General features: G+C 41.1%; 1 protein-coding gene across 2 annotated transcripts in view; it reads right to left on the bottom strand.

Annotated features, from left to right (window-relative positions):
- The window catches only part of tcf12 (transcription factor 12), a 218,385-nt gene that overhangs the window by 159,585 nt on the left and 36,348 nt on the right, over positions 1–22,452 (bottom strand). For both annotated transcript variants that reach the window (XM_048616045.1, XM_048616046.1), the window contains one exon: positions 2,192–2,256. In XM_048616045.1, coding sequence (XP_048472002.1) covers positions 2,192–2,256 — 65 coding nt within the window. Of the gene's footprint in view, positions 1–2,191; positions 2,257–22,452 lie in introns of those variants that run through there.

Below are 22,452 nucleotides of genomic sequence, written 5' to 3'. Positions count from 1 at the left end.
ATGCGGAGAAAAGTCTTAGACTACAGGGCAACATTGATGGGTGAACAGTGGCAAATTGAACTTAATCCTAAAAAGGTGTGAGGTGATGCATTTTAGGAGGACTAACAAGGCAAAGCAGCACACATCAAATGCTTAAACACTAGAAAGGACAAAGGTTCAGAGGGGCCTTACAGTGCACAACAACAGATCCTTGAAAGCAGTAGGACAGATAGACAAGGTGGTTAAGAAAGCATACGAAATACCTTTATTAAGCAAGGACTGAATACACTTGCAAGGAGTTTATGATGGAGCTATTTATAAAACATTAGTTACATCACACAGTACTGTGTACAATTCTAGTAATCACACCTTTGGAAGTGATTGCACTAGAGAGAGTATAGAAGACATTCACCAGGTTGTTCACTAGCCTAGAACAAATCAGCTATGGAAGAGACGAGATAGGCTGGGGTTGTTCTGCTTAAGCTGAAGACTGATCTGATTAAAGTGCACAAAATTATGAAGGGCATAGACAGAGCTGAAAGGGAGAAATTTTTCCCCTTAGTAAGGATTCAAAAACCAAAGGGCACTGTTTTAATGGAAGGAACAAGAGTTTTAGAAGGGATTTGAGGAAAAAAAGAATTTCACCGAAGGGCTGGTGCTAACTGGGACTCTGCCTAAAAGGGTAGTAGAGGCAGGAATCTGCCAAACACTTAAGAACTGTTCAGATGAACATTTGAAGGCCATAGCATACAAGACTATGGGCCTAGTGTTGGAAAAAGGGACTAGAATAGATGGATGTTTGATGACTGGTTTGAACATGATAGGCTGAAGGGCTGCTATCTGTGCTGTAAAATCTCCATGATTCTAAGCTTTGATTCAACTTCATTATCTGCAAGGTTCACACAAAACTCAGCATAGACGTTACACTTGATAAGTTCAGGTTTCTGTGGCAGGACGCAGGACCGGCATAAAATTCAGTGAAAATATTTAGAGGCGAAGATACTCTTGCCTTTCCTGAGATGTTATAATGGTGAGGAAGAGATTAAAACTCTTGAGCCAGATTATTGCCTCCGGCTCATCAAGGCCATAAGATCATAAGACACAGAATCAGGAGTCGGCTGTTCAGCCCATCGAGCCTCCTCCACCATTCAAGAGGATCGTGGCTGATCCGACATTCCTCACAGCCACTTTCTCCCCTTTCCCCGTAACCCTCGAGTCCTCTACTGATCAAGAATCTCTCTCCGTCTTAAACAATTACAAAGATTGTACCTTACAGCTTTCTGTGGCAAGGAGTTCCAAAGACTCTCAACCCTCAGAGGAGAAATTCCTCCCTTCTCAGTCTTAAACTGGCGCCCCTTTATTCTGGAACTAAGCCCTCTGGTCCTAGACTCGCCCATGAGGGGCAACATCCTCTCATCATTTATCCTGTCAAGCACTTAAGAATTCTATATGTTTCAATGAGATCACCTCTTATTCTTTTAAACTGCTACTGTCTCAACACTTCTCTTGAACGGACACGTCACATACCATGAAAATGTTCAGGCAAACATAAATATGGCTACATGATGTGATTAATTATGGTGAATATCAAAACAGGATACACACCTACAAATGTACTGTTCAGAATACCAACACAGCCTATGCATGAAAATACAAATTTGGATGGGATTGAAACCAGACAAAAAATGACGACAGAACACCAAAGCTCTTTTTTCTGCATACAATGCATGGTGATTTCCTTGCGTACCCCTTCAAGTTGTCTGATGCAACCTCACACGCACTAATTTAAATGGCACCAACTTGTGCAGGGCTTAACTCTGGGGTTGCTGCATAGCTGCACAGCTTAAAGAAATCATCGCAAAAAAGCACTAACCTCCATACCTGGTATGGTATGTTCATCTAGCTGAAATATTCATATGCATTATGATCTATTAGAAAACTTTTCCTCAAAACAATTGACCAAATAACTTTTTGAAAATTATGCTGAGACAGTGAGTAAAAAGCACAAAATTTCCACATGAACATCAGCATTTTTCTTTGCCCTGGGCAGGTAAGGCACAACTGATTTAAGGTAAAATTAGATTAAAAGGATATTCACATTCGGTTTTTAAAGTTTCACTGTACTTGCTTAAAACCATACATCCTTCAGAACTACATAGAGTATGACTATGCACCATTATCAAACGCAGATCAGAAGAAGTGGGAAACTTACTTGACATACTGGGATTCCTGGGTCTCTACCATAAGGTGGAAGGGCTCCTCTTTCCGAAACTTTTCCTAGAAACAAAAAAAATCAAATTCAGGACTTCATACAATTAGAATACAAAGTTATCCTACAGTTACAGACTAGGAAACAAAATACACGCATCTTTTGACGTGTCTGAGTTCTTGATGCACAGCACTGAATAATGATACCCAAATGCAAACTTCATTGCACAAAATACATGCTTTTAAAAATGTTGATTTTCTGATCTTTTTCCATCATTCACAGGATGAGGATCGGACTGGCTAAGCCAGCATTTATTGCCCAGAGGTTGTTCTATTTTATACCAAAATTAAGTACCTGTGAGGTCAATGATTTATAAATGCATATAATTCATTTGGAATATTTAAATAAACTGAAATTACTATAAATTACTTCACAAAACCAAAATTCAATGACAATCCTACAGTAAAATAATTAAATAGCTATTCAATGGATAAGTATATTTTTTTTAATGAGATATAGGTAAAATAAGTTCTCGTCAAAATCTCTTTTTTAAACACAGAATATCTAATTATCCATTTATTTACCATGTATGGGGCTTGCTCAACAAAGACAGACTTCCAAGTTTGCCTTCATAACAGTGGCTGCAATTAAAATTCATTGCTTTGAAATTCTGCCAGATGTGTTCAAGACTTAACAAAGGCACGAAATATAAATGCTGGCACTTGCTTGCACACTTATCTTTAAGGTGTCAACCCTGCTTATGCATGCAATGAAACACCAGCTAACCAATTATTCATCACATAAAATGATCCAGATCCACAAAAACAAACAGTGAACAAACTGCACTGCAATACTTAGCACTTTCAGGTCCAAAACAACTTTTGCCTGCAGTTTTAGTAAACTGTTGAGGAAATATTGTCACATATCCTGCCATAAATAATAAAACCCATTTAATAAAGGTACAGTACTTGAAATTTGCTCAGCCACAAGAAGACGTCCTAAACGCCTAAGAAAAGCTCAATACAAACTGTTACAGTTCTAAGTGTTCAAGAGCTTCATTGTTGATCATGAAGCTGCTTACAGTTTTTGACTAAATGATTTCAACATTTTAAAACAGCAATGTGAAGGTACTGGTATCTGACTTCTTAAAAAAATGCTGGCATTTAAAACAACATTGTTGAACATTTCAACATAATGCAATATAAATTGCAACCTACAATTCACTCATTTTACTTCATTTAATAATTACTTCATTATGTCCTTTGCAAATGTACTAGAAAGTAGAATAGTTGTTTTATAGACAAAATGAATAAACAAGATAATGCTTCATATTTATACCCTGAACTGAAAAGAGATCAATCATCTTTAAGCCCACAAGGAAATCTCAGTCGATATCACTTAAATTTAAAGTAGTATACAATGGTCTAGGCATGTTATTTACAAAGTAATTCCACATACCCTTTTAAATTCAGCTTAGAACATTCATTTTTAAGCAACAATGGCCTAGGTTTTGAGGCTATAATCATGGTGAACTTGTTAGTATTTACCATGACTACATGGAAAAGTTATGCATTGTTGAAAATAAGATGCAACTCAGTTGAAGTCATAATTACTGTTAAATTATTTATGATGCTGAAAAATGAATTTTAGATTTGTAAAATGCCAAATTTCTCTGTGGCTTTTTTGAGAAATTGAACATATTTAAACTTATAATTTCAGCAGCTTGTGTAATCCCATTTATAATCAAACTTTATAATCAAACTTTATGGTCTGTACAAAATGATTGAAAATGAAAGACAGACAGTCAGTGCTTCTTACTTCCTGGTTTACGAATTGTGAATTCTTTACAGCGCAGCTTACTAGCAGCTCAGTTAACAAGAGGCTGGAAGAACACTGCAAGCCAGGTAGCATCAGAAGGCAAACGGCAGTCAATGTTTCGGCTATTACCCTTCTTCAGGGCTGAATGTGGGGGTAGGGGGAGCTGCAGATAAAGGGGAAGGGGGGTGGAGGCGGAATGGTGGTATTAGGTGGACACTTTTAATAGGTACCACCTGGTTGGTCGATGGGAGGGATGAATCCGGTTGGTGGCTGGAAGGGAGGGTCAGAAGGTGGAATGGAAGGGAGGAGATAGGGCTGGAAAGGGAGCCGGACAATGGGTGGGAAGGTTATTTGAAATTGGAGAACTCAATGTTGAGTCCTCCAGGCTGTAGGGTGCCCAAGCAGAAAATAGGGTAATGTTCTTCAAACCTGCATTGCAGTTGCTGCAACACTGAAGGAGGCTGAGGACGGACGGTGAAATGGGCGGTGACTGGGAGGTTAAGCCAGGCGAAGATGCTCGGCAAAACAGTCGCTTAGTCTACATTTGGTCTCACCCCTGTAGAGAAGACCACATCAAGAGCACTGGATGCAATTGAGTACGTTGGAAGAGATGCAGGTGAAGCTTTTTCTCACTTTGAAGGACTGTTTAGAGCTCTGAATGGAGGTGACGGAGGTGGTGTGTGGGCAGGTGCTGCATCTTTTACGGTTACAGGGGATGGTACCGGCCGGGTTGGAGTGGTTGGTGGTGAGTGTGGCGCGAACTAAGGAGTGGCAAAGGGAATGGTCCTTGCAGAAAGCAGAAAGGGTTGTGCAGTGGAAGATGTTCCAGGTGGTGAAGTCTAATTGGAGTTAATGGAAGTGTTTGAGGATGATACGTTCGATGCGGAGGCTGGTGGGGTAAAAAGTGAGGACAAGAGGAACTCTATTATAAAAACCAAAAGAACTGTGGATGCTGTAAATCAGGAACAAAAACAAAGTTGCTGGAAAAGCTCAGCAGGTCTGGTAGCATCTGTGAAGGAGAAAACAGAGTTAACATAGAACACAGAACATTACAGCGCAGTACAGGCCCTTCGGCCCTCGATGTTGTGCCAACCTGTGAAACCAATCTGAAGCCCATCTAACCTAAACTATTCCATTATCATCCATATGTTTATCCAATGACCATTTAAATGCCCTTAAAGTGGGCGAGTCTACTATTTGTGCAGGCAGGGCATTCCACGCCCTTACTACTCTCTGAGTAAAGAACCTACCTCTGACATCTGTCCTATATCTATCACCCCTCAATTTAAAGCTATGTCCCCTCATGCTAGCCATCACCATCCGAGGAAAAAGGCTCCCACTGTCCACCCTATCTAATCCTCTGATCATCTTGTATGTCTCTATCAAGTCACCTCTTAACCTTCTTCTCTCTAACAAAAACAGCCTCAAGACCCTCAGCCTTTCCTCATAAGACCTTCCCTCCATACCAGGCAACATCCTGGTAAATCTCCTCTGCACCCTTTCCAATGCTTCCACATCCTTCCTATAATGCGGTGACCAGAACTGTACGTAATACTCCAAGTGCGGCCGCACCAGAGTTTTGTACAGCTGCAACATGACCTCATGGCTCCGAAACGCAATCCCTCTACCAATAATACCTAGCATACTGTACGCCTTCTTAACAACGCTATCAACCTGGGTGGCAACTTTCAGTGATCTATGCACATGGACACCGAGATCTTTCTGCTCATCCACACTACCAAGAATCTTACCATTAGCCCAGTACTCTGTATTCCTGTTACTCCTTCCAAAGTGAATCACCTCACACTTTTCCGCATTAAACTCCATTTGCCACCTCTCAGCCCAGCTCTGCAGCTTATCTACGTCCCTCTGTAACCTGCAACAACCTTCCGCACTATCCACAACTCCACCGACTTTGGTGTCATCCGCAAATTTACTAACCCATCCTTCTACACCCTCATCCAGGTCATTTATAAAAATGACAAACAGCAGTGGCCCCAAAACAGATCCTTGAGGTACACCACTAGTAACTGAACTCCAGGATGAACATTTCCCATCAACCACCACCCTCTGTCTTCTTACAGCTAGCCAATTTCTGATCCAAACCGCTAAATCACCCTCAATCCCATGCCTTCGTATTTTCTGCAATAGCCTACCGTGGGGAACCTTATCAAACGCTTTACTGAAATCCAAATACACCACATCAACCGCTTTACCCTCATCCACCTGTTTGGTCACCTTCTCGAAGAACTCAATAAGGCTTGTGAGGCACGACCTACCCTTCACAAAACCGTGTTGACTATCCCTAATCAAATTATTCCTTTCAAGATGATTATAAATCCTATCTCTTATAATCCTTTCCAACACTTTACCCACAACCGAAGTAAGGCTCACTGGTCTATAATTACCAGGGTTGTCTCTACTCCCCTTCTTGAACAAGGGGACAATATTTGCTAGTCTCCAGTCTTCTGGCACTATTCCTGAAGACAATGACGACATAAAGATCAAAGCCAAAGGCTCTGCAATCTCCTCTCTAGCTTCCCAGAGAATCCTAGGATAAATCCCATCCGGCCCAGGGGACTTATCTATTTTCACATCTTCCAGAATTGCTAACACCTCCTCCTTATGAACCTCAATCCCGTCTAGTCTAATAGACCGTATTTCAGTATTCTCCTCGACTACATTGTCTTTTTCCTGTGTGAATACTGACGAAAAATATTCATTTAGCACCTCTCCTATCTCTTCGGACTCCACGCACAACTTCCCACTACTGTCCTTGACCGGCCCCAATCTTACTCTAGTCATTCTTTTATTCCTGACATACCTATAGAAAGCTTTAGGGTTTTCCTTGATCCTACCTGCGAAAGACTTCTCATGTCCCCTCCTGGCTCTTCTTAGCTCTCCCTTTAGGTCCTTCCTGGCTAACTTGTAACTCTCAAGCGCCCTAACTGAGCCTTCACGCCTCATCTCTACATAAGCCTCCTTCTTCCTCTTGACAAGAGATTCAACTTTAGTAAACCACGGTTCCCTCGCTCGACCACTTCCTCCCTGCCTGACAGGTACATACTTCTCAAGGACACGCAGTAGCTGTTCCTTGAACAAGCTCCACATTTCAATTGTGCCCAGCCCCTGCAGTTTCCTTCTCCATCCTATGCATCCTAAATCTTGCCTCATCGCCTCATAATTGCCTTTCCCCCAGCTATAACTCTTGCCCTGCGTTATATACCGATCCCTTTCCATCGCTAAAGTAAATGTAACCGAATTGTGGTCACTATCACCAAAGTGCTCACCTACCTCCAAATCTAACACCTGGCCTGGTTCATTACCTAGTACCAAATTCAATGTGGCCTCGCCTCTTGTTGGCCTATCTACATACTGTGTCAGGAAACCCTCCTGCACACATTGGACAAAAACTGACCCATCTGAAGTACTCAAACTATAGCGTTTCCAGTCAATATTTGGAAAGTTAAAGTCTCCCATAACAACTACCCTGTTACTTTCGCTCCTATCCAGAATAATCTTTGCAATCTTTTCCTCTACATCTCTGGAACTTTTCGGAGGCCTATAGAAAACTCCCAACAGGGTGACCTCTCCTTTCCTGGTTCTAACCTCAGCCCATACTACCTCAGTAGACGAGTTGTCATCAAACGTCCTTTCTGCCACCGTAATACTGTCCTTGACTAACAATGCCACACCTCCCCTGATCTTACTGAAACATCTAAACCCCGGAACCTGCAACAACCATTCCTGTCCCTGCTCTATCCATGTCTCCGAAATGGCCACAACATCGAAGTCCCAGGTACCAACCCATGCTGCAAGTTTACCCACCTTATTCCGGATGCTCCTGGCATTGAAGTAGACACACTTCAAACCACCTTCCTGCCTTTCGGGTCTGGTGACCCTTCCTCAGAACTGTCTTTATTATGTTTGGAGGGGAGGCTGGTTGAGAGCTGTGGAGTGGGGAATGGAGGAGGCGTGGTGGAGGGCGATCCGAATGACAGAAGTAGGGGGGGGAAGATCATTGTTTGAAAAAGGCGGACATCCGGGATGCTTGGGAGCAGAACACCTCCTTGTCAGAGCAGATGCAACGGAGATAGAGGAATTGGGAAAATGGGATGGTGTTTTTGCAGGATACAGGGTGGGAGGCGGTGTAGTCTAGGTAGCTATGGGAGTGTGTGGGTCTATACTAAATGTCAGTCTGTAAACTGTCACCAGAAATGGAAACGGAGAGGTCAAGAAAGGGGAGGGAGGTGTCTAAGACCAAGTAAATTTGAGGGTGGGGTTTGAGTTGTTAGCAAAGTCAATAAACTGCTCCAGTTCAGCCATGGTGCAGGATGCAGCACCGATGCAGTCATTAATATAACAGCGGAAGAGTTGGGGAACAGTACCGGTGTACGTACTGAAGAAGGACTGTTTGACATAATCGACAAATAGGCAGTCATAAGCTCGGACCGATGCAAGTGCCAATGGCAACCCTCTAGGTTTGGAGAAAGTGGGAAGAATTGAAGGCAAAGTTATTGAGGGTGAGGACTAGTTCGCTATCACCACCATTCCACCTCCACCCCTAACCCCCTCTCTTTATCGCCAGCTCCCCCTACCTCCACATCCAGTCCTGAAGAAGGGTAATACCCGAATTGTTGACTGCTCCATTTCTCCAGATGCTGCCTGGCTTGCTGTGTTCTTCCAGCACCCTGTCTGTCTACCTTGGATTCCAGCATCTGCAGTTTTTTTGTCTTTCACTAGCAGCTTAGCCTGACGAGTTAGACCATTGATTTCTTAACACCAGACACCCGAAGAGACACCACCACCACCACCATAAAATTCACAGAATCACAGTGTAAAGGAGACCACGTGACCCAATGTGCCTGCATTAACTCTATTATCTAGTGCCAATCTCCTGCCTGCCTGCCTTTTCCCATATCACTGCACACCATAACTTTCCAAAAAAACCTAACACCCCCTGACTGCTTCAACTGAGCCTGCCTCTACCACACTTCCAGCAATGCAATCAATCTCCTAACTACTCTGTACGAACATGGCATTTCTCACATCATCTTAAATCTATGCCCTCTTAACAGCCAAAACAACCTCTCCCAAATCAGTCTGTCCAGTCATACATGATTTTGAAAATCTTGATCAAATTGCCTCTCAGCCTTCTTCTCTCCAAGAAGACCAATCCCAACTTCATTCTATCTTCATAAGTGAAATTTTTCATTCCTGGAACCATTCTTGTCAATCACTCCTGCATTTTGTTCAATGCATCCACATCTTTCTTATAATGTGGCATCCACAACTGTACACAATATTCCAGCTGAGGTCTAACAAGTTCCTTGTACAAATTCAGCATCACCTCCTTGCTCTCTTACTTTATGCCCCGATTAATAAAGCTGAGAACTCTGTATGAACACTGACATTTCCAAGGCACAATCAGCAACGTCTGAATACTCTCCTCTTATTTGAACGACTGCAATTTCAATGACACTCAAGTTGTTTGACAAAATCCAGCACAAAACAGCCTGCTTGACTGGCATCCAAACACAACCTTGAACGTGCACACCGTTCATCATCGACGCAGTAGCAGCAGTGTGTACCATCTGTAAGATGCATTGCTGTAATTCACCAATGCTCGTTCGTCGGCATCTTCCAAACCTGTGACTTCTATACCAAGAAGAACAAGGACAATATATGCCCGACAACACCAGTATCTGCAAATTCCCTTCTAAATTACACACCATCCTGACTTGGAACTGCCTTGCCTGTCCTTCACAGTCACTGCATCAAAATCCTGCAACTGCCTTCCCGGCAGCATTGTGGATATCGCTTTATACTAAAGGCTGCAGTGGCCCAAGAAGCAGCATGCCATCACATTCTCCAGGGTTGTTACAGATGGGAAACAAATTCTAGCCTGACTAGGGATGCCCACATCCCATGAACAAAGTAAAATAAACAGTCAGGGAATATCACTACCATCACTCTATTGATCTAACACATTTTGAATATCTGCTATCAGGTCATCATACCCAGGAATCACAGGATAATTCAGACACAGAAAATGGCTTTTGATGCCTTGTGCCCATGCTAGTTCTCCCAAGGAGCAATTCATGTACTGCTCCTGCCCTACTCATTAGTCATACCTTGCTTATGCTTTCTCTTCAGAGATTTAGAACATTTAGAAAACACAAGAATTCACAGCACAGGGTGTGGTCACTCTGCCAATCATGGATGCGTAGGCAAAAAAACAGCCACCAGCCTAGTCCCACTTTCCAGCACTTGGTCCAGATCTCTGAAGATCACAGGACTTCAGATTCATATCCATAAACTTTTCAAATTAAGTCACAATTCCTGCCTGTATGACCCCTTTCAGGCAATCACTTCAAGATCCCTACCACACCTTGGACGAAAACATTTTTCTTCATTTCCCCTCTTGTCGTTCTACCAAACATTTTAAATTGTGACCCCTTGTCACTGCACCATTTGCCAACAAAAACAGATCCATCTCAGCAACTCTATCCAGATCCCCCCAACAATCTTGTAAATCGCAAATAAATCTACCAGCCTCTTCCATTTCAAGAAAAAAATCTCAGCCTATCCAATCTACCTTATTGCTGCAATTTTCCTAAATTGATAATATGTTCACAGATCTCCTCTGTACCTTTGATTGCAGTCCTTTCCGTAACGAGGTGACCAGAACTGCACATTTCAAGTTGTGACCTAACCAGTGTTTCACGTAGCTCCACCATAACCTCCCTGCTCTTATAGTTTAAGCCTAAGCTAATAAAGCCTGCTACTGCACATGCCTTCTTAAGCACTTTATCAACCTGTTTTCATGCCTTCAGAGATCTGTGGTCATGCACTTCACAATCCTTCATTTTCCTTTCCACATCTCAATGTCCTTCCAATCATTGTATTTGCTCTATTTGACCTCCCCAAATGCATAACCTTGCACTTTCCCAAACTGAATTCCATTTTTCACTTGTCTGTGCACCTGACCAATCCAACAATACCTGCCTGCGGTCAACATGTTGTTTCCTCATGACTAACCGTGCAATTATTTATCATCTCATTTCTGTGTTCGACATGTCTCCAACAGAAACACAGAAAATGATGACAACTACTCTGGTAGAACACTAAAACTGAACACCCATTCAGGATTCTAAGGCTAATATCAACACAATTAGGCAAATGTACTTGAAATACCATTGAGCATGTTGTTAAGATTCCAAATGATATTACTGCTTGTCAAGAAAGACCTCGGATTGAAACTGGGCTTTTTAAGAGTCAAAATTATTTTCTATTTTAAATACGGAGATCAGTTCCTGAAAATAATCATGAATCTATCAGTGTACTTTCATAACACGAAAAAGGATTATTAAACAAGATAAACATGAACTTTATTTCACTCAAAAAAGATGGGAAAGATTCCATTTCAAACATCAGAAAAGGATTCAAATTCACACTATTCCTTGTAAACAGAACTCTAGTGAAGAGTTGGCAAGATTTCTGCTCAGGCCTGCAAAGCCAGTCCTGATTTGGGTCTAGTGGATTTTTGCACATTCACTAGGTGCTTTTTCCTTCAGCTGGTATCGGAAATCTTTGCACATAAATTACAAAAAACTAGCATTCGAGTTCAGCAGCTAACAGGGAAGGCAAATGGAATGTTTTTACTTTGAAGCGAATGGAGAATCAAAGAAGGGAGGTTTTGTTAAAACATTGCAATACAAGACACTAGTCAGACCACACCTGGAATAACATGAATAGGTTTTTGCTCCTTATCTAAAGGAAGATATATTGACATTGGAGGCAGTCAGAGAAGGTCAACAAGGCTGATCCCAGGTATAGCAGGTCTATCTTATGAGGAGAGGTCGAGTTGGTTGGCCCTGTACTCATTGGAGCTTAGAAGACGAAGAGGCAATCTTAATGAAACGCTAAAGTTTCTTAGGGGACTTGACAGATTAGAGACTAAGTTTGTTTCCCCTTGTCGGATAATCTAGTACCAGCAGGCATAATCTCAGAATAAGGGTCACCCATTTAAGACAAAGAAGAAAAGAATATCTTCTCTCAAATGGTAGTGAATTTGTGGAATTTTGTTTTACCACAGAGAGCCGTAGAAACTGGGCACTAAGTGTATTCAAGGTCGAGATAGGCAGATTTTAGCTAGTAAGGGAATCAAGATTTATGGGAGAAAGGTAGGAAAGTGGAGTTCAGAATTATCAAATCAGTCATGATCTCACAGAATGGCAGAGCAGACTCAATGGCCCTGTGGCTTATTCTGTGGCATCTCTGAGATGCCTGAACCAAACTTAAATTCAATATTTCTTTAATTTCACAGCAAACACGAGTCCCTAAACTACAATGTATACAAGAAGCAATACTGGGTGCTTATGATGAACAGATGACAATAATCCATGGTGATTTTAATCTAAATGTAAACTGGAAAAAATCAGATTGGCTTGTTAGCTTGACTGCAGAGTTCACAGAATGCTTTTGAAATAGTTTGCTAGAACAGCAGGCCCTCAAACCAACCAGACAGCAGGTTATAGTCAACTTGGTATTCTGTATCTGACAGGATTAAATTACCTCAGAGTAAAGGCATCCCTAGGTAGCAACAACTACATTAGATCTGAATTTTATATCAAGTTTGAAAGGGAAAAGATTGGGTCTAAGACCAGTATTTCACTCTTTAATAAGAAAAAGAACGTAGGATTGAAAGGCAAGTTAGTTGAAGTGAATGAGAATAATAGGCTAGCAAATAGATCAATAGTGAAACAAAGGGAGACATTTAATGAGATACATCAGAATACTCAAAATAAGTATATTCCTACTACAGAGAAAAGTTCCATGGGGAGGACACACCATCCGTGGTGTAAGTTAAGCAAAGCATCAAATTTAAAGAAAATATACATAAACATACAAAGATGAGCAGCAGGTTAGATGTTTGCACAAAATATAAAGTATGATGTCGATCAACTGAAACATTCATCAGGAGAAAGATATTAAGAGAATGAAAGGAAGCTGGCTTGAAGTGTGAAACAAATAGCAAGAGTTTCTATAGATATTTAAAAAGGAAAGTGAGTGTTCTTACTTTGAAGAATAACAGCGTGAGATTAGAAGTAGATAATCAGGAAATTGCAGATAAAATGAACAAATGTTTTTCTTCTGACTTCACTATACAGGATCCAAAATTCAATCCAGTAAAAGTTGTAAATCAAGGTAGAAAAGAAAGAGGAACCTGGTGGAATTAGAATCACCAGGCAAGCAGCACCGAGCTACAGGACAGAAAGGTCTCCCAAATAATGATGAACTTCCTTCTCGGACTTTAGAGGTTGCAGCTAGCGATTATTATTGTATAAAGTAGCTCATGTAGCAGGCAACATGTAAGCATGGGTAGAAGATTGTCTGATTAGCAGAACTAAGAGATTATGCATAAAATGAGTCTTTTTTTGGATTGGCACCATATAATGAGTGGATTCCTCAGCTTCTTACAATTTACATCAATGACTGAAATGAGGACAGCGATGGCATGGTAACTAAGTTCATAGATGAAACAAAGATAGGGAGGAAAGTATGCTGTGAACAGATTATGACAAAGATGCTGGCAGAAATAGAAAGGTTGAGTGGGCGGGCAAAACTGTAGCGGAGAAAGTGTGAACGTCTTTACGGTAGCAAGAAGAATAAAAAAGCAGAGTTTTACAATACTACTTGCCTTTAGTTAAAGGGACCTAAATCTGACAGTCAACTCAATTTTGAAATTGGCCACCAATCAGTTCTGCAATTGCAGGGGGTGACACATTAATGCTTTGAAAGAGTTCTAAGTTGCTGCAGATTGCAAAATGGATTGTCAGCCAAGACAGCAATGGTAATAAAGCTATGGGAGAGGGCTTCAGCAGCAGATGAGGGATAGGGTCAGGCAATGATACAAAGTTGGAGGTAGACATTCACAATGATAAAGCACATTTATGGTCAGAGCTCATTTCAGTCTCAATGACAACAAAATGTTCTGAACAATCTGGTTTCACTCTCAGGCAGTCACCAAGGGACAGGATAGACCCCGTATCTACAAAACAGTTTGTGGCGGGAAACAAAGACTACAGCTTTTGTTTTGTTTTGTTTCTCACCTGGAGAAAATTTCTGCTCATCCAGTACTGAAATTTGAACAACCAGTATGGCACGTCAGACAGCTGAGGGGTCAAGAAAGATGGTGGTGAGCTAAGTTGAATGCTATCACCATGCATGAGGAACCAGACACTATCTTCCAGTAGTATCACAGAGGAACAGCACATAAATGAGAAATAGCATACAACAAGTGGGCTTCAGATGCCTGTTTACAGAAAGAGAAAGCAAAATCAGAGGAGCAACCCAATCTGTGCTACTCTGGGTAAACAAATTCACATGGATAAAACCTGAATAGCTGAACTTCCCTTTCCCCTCAGCAAGCAACTTGATTGGCTGTGACAAGAGTTTCAAAATAAAAACCAATTTAAAATTAAAGGGATAAAGTACATTCTTTTAAACAGTTAAGCACTTGCACAGCTGCTCTTTTCAAAGTTTACAATAAATTACAACAAATGCAATGAAAAGGTTAGATTTTGCCCACAATTACAATAATAATCAATATATTAAAATACCTTACCAATTATTTGATTGACATGGGGAAAGGATTCTTCATGCTCACCACATACCTTGTGTTTCAAGAGACAGCAAGAAGCCTCACCATTTTCAAATTTTTCTTACAGAAATCATACTTTGCTTAATTATATGTATAGTACCAAATTATGTGGTATAACTGATTTAGTACCTTGTATTTGCTTGTCAACATGCTGTCACTAAAGGGAAACGAATCTTAAAACGAATTGTCTTGCTGAAAATGTACAATTTTTCTCTGTGAAAAGATAACGACTATGTGCTACCATATCACAGTGTGATATAAATGCTATTTAAGACTGCGTAAATGTAAAACAATTTTGAATGCTTAGCAAAGAGGCATTTAATTTCAGAGTTATAGAGTCATAGAGTCACACAGCACAGAAACAGACCCTTCAGTCCAACTTGTCCATGCCAACCAAGTTTCCCAAACTAAACTAGTCCCATTTGCCTGTGTCTGGCCCATATTCCTCTAAATCTTTCCTATTCATGTACCTATCCAAATTTATTTTAAATGTTGTAACTATACCTGCACCTTCCAATTCCTCTGACAGTTCATTCCACTTACGAACCACTGTCTGTATGAAAAAATTGCCCCTCAGGTCCCTTTTAAATCTTTCTCCTTTCACCTTAAAATTATGCCTTCTAGTTTTGAACTCCCCTACCCCAGAGAAAAGACTTTTGCAATTCACTTTATCTATGCTCTTATGTATTTTATAAACCTCCATAATGTCACCACTCAACCTCCTATGTTGCAGTGAAAAAAGTCCCAGCCTATCCTTATACTGCAAACTCACCATAGAATCATAGAATCCCGAGTGTGGAAGCAGGCCATTTGGCCCATCGAGTTCACACCGACCCTCCGAAGAGCACCCCACCTCGACCCCCCCCCTACCCCTGCATTCCCCATGGCTAACCCACCTAGCCTGCAAATGCCTGGACACGATGGTCAATTTAGCATGGCCAATCCAAATAATCTGCACATCTTTGGACTGTGGGAGGAAACCAGACCACCCGACAAAAACTCACGCAGACACGGAGAGAATGTACAAATTCCACATAGACAGTCACTTGAGGCGGGAATCGAACCCAGATCCCTTGAGCTGTGAGGGAGCAGTGTTAACCACTGAGCCACCATGCCACCTCTCCAGTCCTGGCAATGTCCTAGTAAATCTTATCTGAACCCTCTTCAATTTAATAAAATCTTTCCGATAGCAAGGTGACCAGAACTGTACTCTAAAACTGCCTCACCAATGTCCTGTACAATCTCAACATCACGCCCCAACTACTATACTCAATGGTCTGAGCAATGAAGGCAAGTGTGTTAAACACCTTCCTAACCACCCTGTCTGCCTGTGATACAAATTTCAAGAAACCTGAACCTGAACCACTAGGTCTCTCTGCTGGACAACACTACCCAGGGCCCTACTATCAAGCGTACAAGTCCTGCCCTTGCTTGCTTTACGAAATGCAATACCTCACATTTATTCAAATCAAACTCCATCTGCCACTGCTCAGCCCATTGGCACAATGGATCGACTTCCCTTTGTAATCTTAGATAACCTTTTTCAGTGACAACTGTAACACCAGTTTTGGTGTCATCTGCAAACTTGCTAACCATGCCTCCTAAATTCTCATCTAAATCATTTATATAAATGACAAACAAGACTGGACCGAGCACCGATCCCTGTGGAACACCGCTGGTCACAGGTTTCCAGTCCAAAAAACAACCCTCCATACCACTCTCTGTCTCCTACTGTCACATCAATTTTGTATCCAATTGGCAAGCTCCCCTGAATCCCATGTGATCTAATTTTACTAATCAGTCTACCATGTGAAAACCTTGTCAAAGGCTTTACTAAAGTCCACATAGACAATGTCTACCAAGACACAATTTCCCCGCAATGTCTATTATCCCTAATCAGTCCTTGTTTCTCCAAACGCATATAAATCCTATCTCTCAGAATCCCCTCCAACAACTTACCCACTACTGATGTCAGACTCACAGGTCTATAGTTTCTCAGGTTTCTCCTTACACCCATTCTTAAATAAAGACCCAACATTAACCACTTTACAGTCCTTCAATAGCTCACCCATGGCTGTGGATGATACAAATATCTCTGCTACGGACCCTGCAATTTCTTCCCTAACTTCCCACAACGTCCTAGAATACATTTGATCGGGCCCCAGAGATTTATCCACCTTTACGCTCACATGAGATTGATGACCCAGGTCGTACAATACAGTCAGGCTGAAGAAGGCAAGTCCTGAAACTGAGAATTGGCAATAAACAATTGTTGCAGCTGTGCATGTTACTTGAGCACAACATTGGTGGATCTATGCTACGCAGTCTGTCTAAGCAGAGATGAAGAGTTTCTGCAGATGTGCATGATTTTAGTGTAAACCATGCATGCAGCTCAGATTGGTTGTGCACTTCTGTCAGCTGGGCATCAACCCAAATTAAAACTCTTTGTGAAGAGTGTTTTGAAGGTCTTTTTGAGCAAAATTGATGGCGTATGCTGAGTTGTCTGCCAAGCCAGTTTGAGAGATCTGTCTTAGTTGTATTTGCCATAAAACAATTTATAGTTCATAATCAATCACAATGCACCTGTTAATTCATGCTTAACTTGAGATGGTTCAGGTTTTGAGAGTAAAAGTAGGTACCAAAGAGATTATTCAGTGTTTGCTTTGTTTGACTGTTCTACAGCAAAAATGTCTTGTTTGAAACCATGGAACATTGGCCATAATGAGCTATAACCATTCTATGATTCTGTACAGGCAAGCATGGGCTTCATGGATGATGGTTTTGTCATAATTTGTCCTTTCTTTAACAAAGACAGCAACGATATCTGAAGTTTTTGAATTGAGTTATTTGGTTATTAATGAAACCTATTCTTGTTTGAAATTAATTTTAATCCTCAAGCAATAATTTTACGTAAGATATTTATAGCAGCCACCCAGTGGAACTCAGTATGAGTATCTCTATGGATTTCTCTGCACCAGGCATCTTTTTTTTTTACCATAACAATGTTGGTTCCGCTTACAAACATCTATACTGCACTATTATCAGCAGTCACAAATAGGTTTTACATTTCATATTGCTCAGAGAATTTAGATTTAGAAAGTCTGCAGAAAAAGTAATGTATTTCAAGTTCTGTGGACACACATGGAGTGGTCTGTTCAAAAGGATCACTGAAAGTTCACTGTGTATACTGGAGATTTATTTAAACAATACTTCATAGGATCACGAGTGGTAATAACCACATCCTTTGCTGTTGACTATTTGAGGCTGTTTTTTGGAAGTGACTGCCTCGGAGATTCTTGTTTTATCTGGTTTAATTAGTGGAAGTCTATTAAGTTGGTGAATGAGTTGGCGAAAAGCCTGCTAAGAACTGGCTGAATTGGAGAAAAGCTTGCTAAGAAAAAAGTGAGTTCAAGGAAGGCCTGCTGTGCACAATTGCCCAGATGATCTTTGCCATTTCTGAAAAAAAGTTGTATATCACTTCAAAGTGAAACCTACTTCTTAAGCTTTGGGATGTTATGCCCTTGGTGAAGAAGAAAAAGGAAGCGTACGTAAGGTCTAGGAGGATGGGTATTGACAAAGCCCTTTAAATATACAATGAAAGAAGGAAAGAATTTAAACAAGGAATTAGGAGGGCTAAAAAGGGTCATGAAAAGTTTTTAGCAACAGGATTATGGAGAATCCCAAGGCTTTTTGTACATCTATAAAAAGCAAGAGAGGAGCCAGGGAAAGGATTGACCCACTCAAGGTCAAAGAAGAGAATCTATGTATGGAGCCAGAAGAGGCAGGTGAATACTTTGTGTCGGTATTCACCAAAGAGAAGGAATTAGTGGAGGATAGTCTCAGGTAAGGGAGTGTCAAAATTCTAAGCCAAGTTGCTAATAAAAAGGAAGAGTTGCTATGCATCTTAAAAATGTATTAAGATAGATAAGTCCCAGGATCCTGATGGGATTTATGCCAGAATATTGAGGGACGCAAGACAACAAATTGCTGGAACATTGACAGACATCTTTGTATCCTCTTTGGACACAAGTGAGGTCCCAGAGGACTGGAGAATAGTCAATGTTGTCCCATTGTTTAAGAAGGGGAAAGGATAATCCAGGAAATTACAGACCTGTTAGCCTCATGTCGGCAGGGAAATTATTGGAAAAGATTCTCAGGGACAAGATCTACATGCACTTAGAAGCAAATGGACTTATTAGCAATGAACAGCATGGTTTTGTGTGGGGGAGGTCATGTCTCACTAGCTTGATTGAGTTTTTTTTCAGGAGGTGACAAAGAGGATTGGTGAGGGAAAAGCAGTTTATGTTGTCTACATGGACTTCAGCAAAGCCTTTGACAAGGTCTTCATGACAGACTGGTACAAAAGATGAAGTCACATGCTATCAGGGTGAGCCGGCAAGATGGATACAGAATTGCCTTAGTCATAGGAGACAGACGGTAGTGGTGGAAGGATGCTTTTCGGAATGGAGGGCTGTGACTAGTGTTTCACAGGGATCAGTGGTCGAAGCTCTGCTGTTAGTGGTCTACATAGATGATATGCAGGAAAATGTGGCTGGTCTAATTACTAAGTTTGCGGACGATACAAAGATTAGTGGAGATGCGGATAGTGAGGAAGATTGTCAGAGGATACAGCAGGATATAGATCAGTTGCAGAAAAATGGCAGATGGTGTTTAATCCGGACAAACCTTCTGGAAGCTCAAGTACAGATGGAAACTATACAGTGAATGGCAGAACCCTTCAGAATACTGATATGCAAAGCGATCTGGGTGCGCAGGCTCACAGATCACTGAAGGCGGCAGTGCAGGTAGATAGATAGTTTAAAAAAAAGGCATATGGCATGCTTGCCTTCATTGGTAAGGTCATTGAGTATAAGGATAGACAAGTTATTCTGCAGCTTTATAGATCTTTAGTCAGGCCACACATGAAATACTGCATGCAGTTCTGGTCGCCACACTACAAGAAGGATGTGGATGCTTTGGAGAGGGTACAGAAAAGGTTTACCAGTTAGTTGCCTCATATGGGGGATTTTTAGCTATGAAGAAAGGTTGGATAGACTAGGTTTGTTTTCACTGGAATGAGATTGAGGGGTGACCTGAAAGAAGTTTATAAGATTGTGAATGGCATGGTTAGAGTGGAAAGTATGAGGCTTTTTCCTAGGGTGGAGGGGTCAATTAGTCAGGGACACAGGTTCAAGGTACGGGTTGTGGGGGGAACTTTAAAAGAGATGTGCAAGGCAAGTTTTTCACACCAACGGTGGTGAGTACCTAGAACACGCTGCCAGAGGAAGTGGTGGAAGCAGACATAATAGCAGCACTCAAGAAGCACCTGGATGAATACATGAATAGGAAGTGAGTAGGGGGCTATGGATCCTGTAAGTGAAGACTGTTTTAGTATGGAAGGGCAAAATATGTCTTCTTTGGAAACAGTGATTCAAAGAACATTAAGATCATATCTCCTGAGTAAGCTGTGTCTGCAGTACTTCAGGTACAATATGTGCCCAAACCTCGGGGCAAGAGACTCCCAAACATCAGGGCAAGAGACTCCCAAACATCGGGGCAAGAGACTCCCAAACATCCTCAGCTTTATCTTTCTGTCTACATGAATAACGCATTGGACAAAATATTTGTGATCGATGGAACATGGGTCTGAAGTCAAAGTGCACTCCTCCAGCCTCAGTCATAATACAGTGTGGTCTATAAGTAGTTAAGAATGAAGGAGCAAGAACGACAAGAGATGGACTTACTTTTCATTAGCCATGAAAATGGGATAATTTAGAATTTAACTTGACTTAATATCAACACAATGCTTGCTTGCATTTATGTAGTGCCTTTAAGGTGGAAAGCATTCTGATGTGTTTCACAGTGACATAATGCAAAAATAATCAACTGAGACAAAGAAGGAAATATTCAGAGAGAAACTCAAAAGTTTGGTTAAATAGCAAGTTTTAAGTATCTTAAAATGAGAAACGATAGGAGCAAAGGCAGGGTGATTCAGTGACTGAATTCCATAGTTTATGGACCTTTATCCAGCCAGCACCAATAGACAAAGGGTGCAGGACTACCCAAGAGCACGGTCAGAAGAACGCAGTTCGTGGGAGAGTTGGAAGTGATGACAAAAAACAAAAAGGCAAAACAGTGGGAGATTTAAGCAAAAAGGATGAAAAATTTTAAATTATTCTACTAATTTAGAGTTTGTGCAAATGAGCAAAATGGAGGTGCAATGCAAAGTTTTGAAAGGATAACAAGCCAAAGAGAATCTAGAAAGGACAATGAAGATAGCAGACTGCAGACTAGATGATCATATATCATATATCTTGTACTCCAGTTGAAATAATTATTCTTTGAAATGCATCCAAATTATAAAAGCCACTTTGTGGGAAAGATGATACCCCAAAACAAAGAGGTTCAAGTGTTCTCCATTAAGTAGATGAAATGAGGACTTTTAAAATCCTAGGTTGACTTCCTGAATATACATTAATGTAGCACCTCCATATGAAAAATATTTATACACTGCATTATTGAACACAGACAGGTTAGTGATGATTGCAATTTCCAAACACTTGAATCGAGGGATTCCACCATTCCATTGCTTAGGATTATTAAATCAACACAGCATTTTAATAATCTAATGATACACATGAAGAGTACTGCACTTTTAACAAAAATTTATACAACTGTTCAAAATGGAACTTCATCTCTGTGGAGATTTGCACTGCTCCTACATTATCATAATTGACTGAAGTGGTTCAGCTGTTCCTGTAAGCAAATAAAAGTGAAATTTTTAAGGTCTTAGTGAAAATTTGTAGCTCAGGTTGTGGATGTGGTTGTTTGTTAGCTCGCCAAGCCAGTTGTTCTGTGGAGTGCAGGCATTTCATTGCCCTTCTAGGCAACATCATCAGCGCGACCTCTAATCGAAGCATTGGTGTTCTGCTTCCTTCTGGTTTTATATGATCCTTTGGTGTGATGGTCTTGTCGCTTCTGGTTCTGTTGTTTTAGCAGCGGTCTGTATATGTGGTCTATTTCTATGTGTGTTAATGGAGTCCCACGTTGAGAACCAGGCTTCCAGAAATTCCCTCACATGTCTGGTGTTCACTTGTCCTACGATGGTCACTTTGTCCCAGTCGAACTGATGGCCCTCATTGTCTGTGTACGGAGACAAATGAATACTGGTCGTGTCTTTTTACTGCTAGCTGGTGTTCAGGTATGCTGGTCATCAGTTTCCTCCATGTTTGTCCAATGTAATGTTTGTCCAATGTAACGTTTATCGCACTCGCTGCATGGTATTCTATTAATCACGTTGGTCTTGTTTACTGTTGGTATGGGGTCTTTAGTCTTCGATAACATTTGGTACAGTGTTACTGTAGGTTTGTGTGCAATCATGATCTTATGCAGTCTTAGGAGTTTGGTAGTCATTTCTGATATATTTTTGATGTAGGGTAGCATTGCTAGTGTCTTCTGTTGTACTATGTCCTCTGACCTGCAGATGAAACTTCTTGGGTAATCGTTGTCGGTGAAAACTTTTTCCTTATTCCTCTTCCATCCTCCTGAGTGCTGGGGTGTTGCAGTGTGATGTGGCTTGTTTAAATAGTGCCTTGATGCAGCTCTGTTTGTGTATCATGGGGTGGTTGCCTTTGAAGTTGAGGATTAGGTCCATGTCGGTGGACGACACAAACACCAGCTGGCAGTAAAAAGACACGACCAGTATTCACTTGTCTAAATACACAGACAATGAGGGCCATCAGTTCGACTGGGACAAAGTGACCACAGTAGGACAAGTGAA

Source organism: Rhincodon typus, chromosome 33, assembly GCF_021869965.1.
Source record: "Rhincodon typus isolate 14 chromosome 33, sRhiTyp1.1, whole genome shotgun sequence".
In the NCBI taxonomy this organism is placed as follows: Eukaryota; Metazoa; Chordata; class Chondrichthyes; order Orectolobiformes; family Rhincodontidae; genus Rhincodon; species Rhincodon typus.
This window is presented reverse-complemented; position numbering and strand designations above follow the sequence as displayed.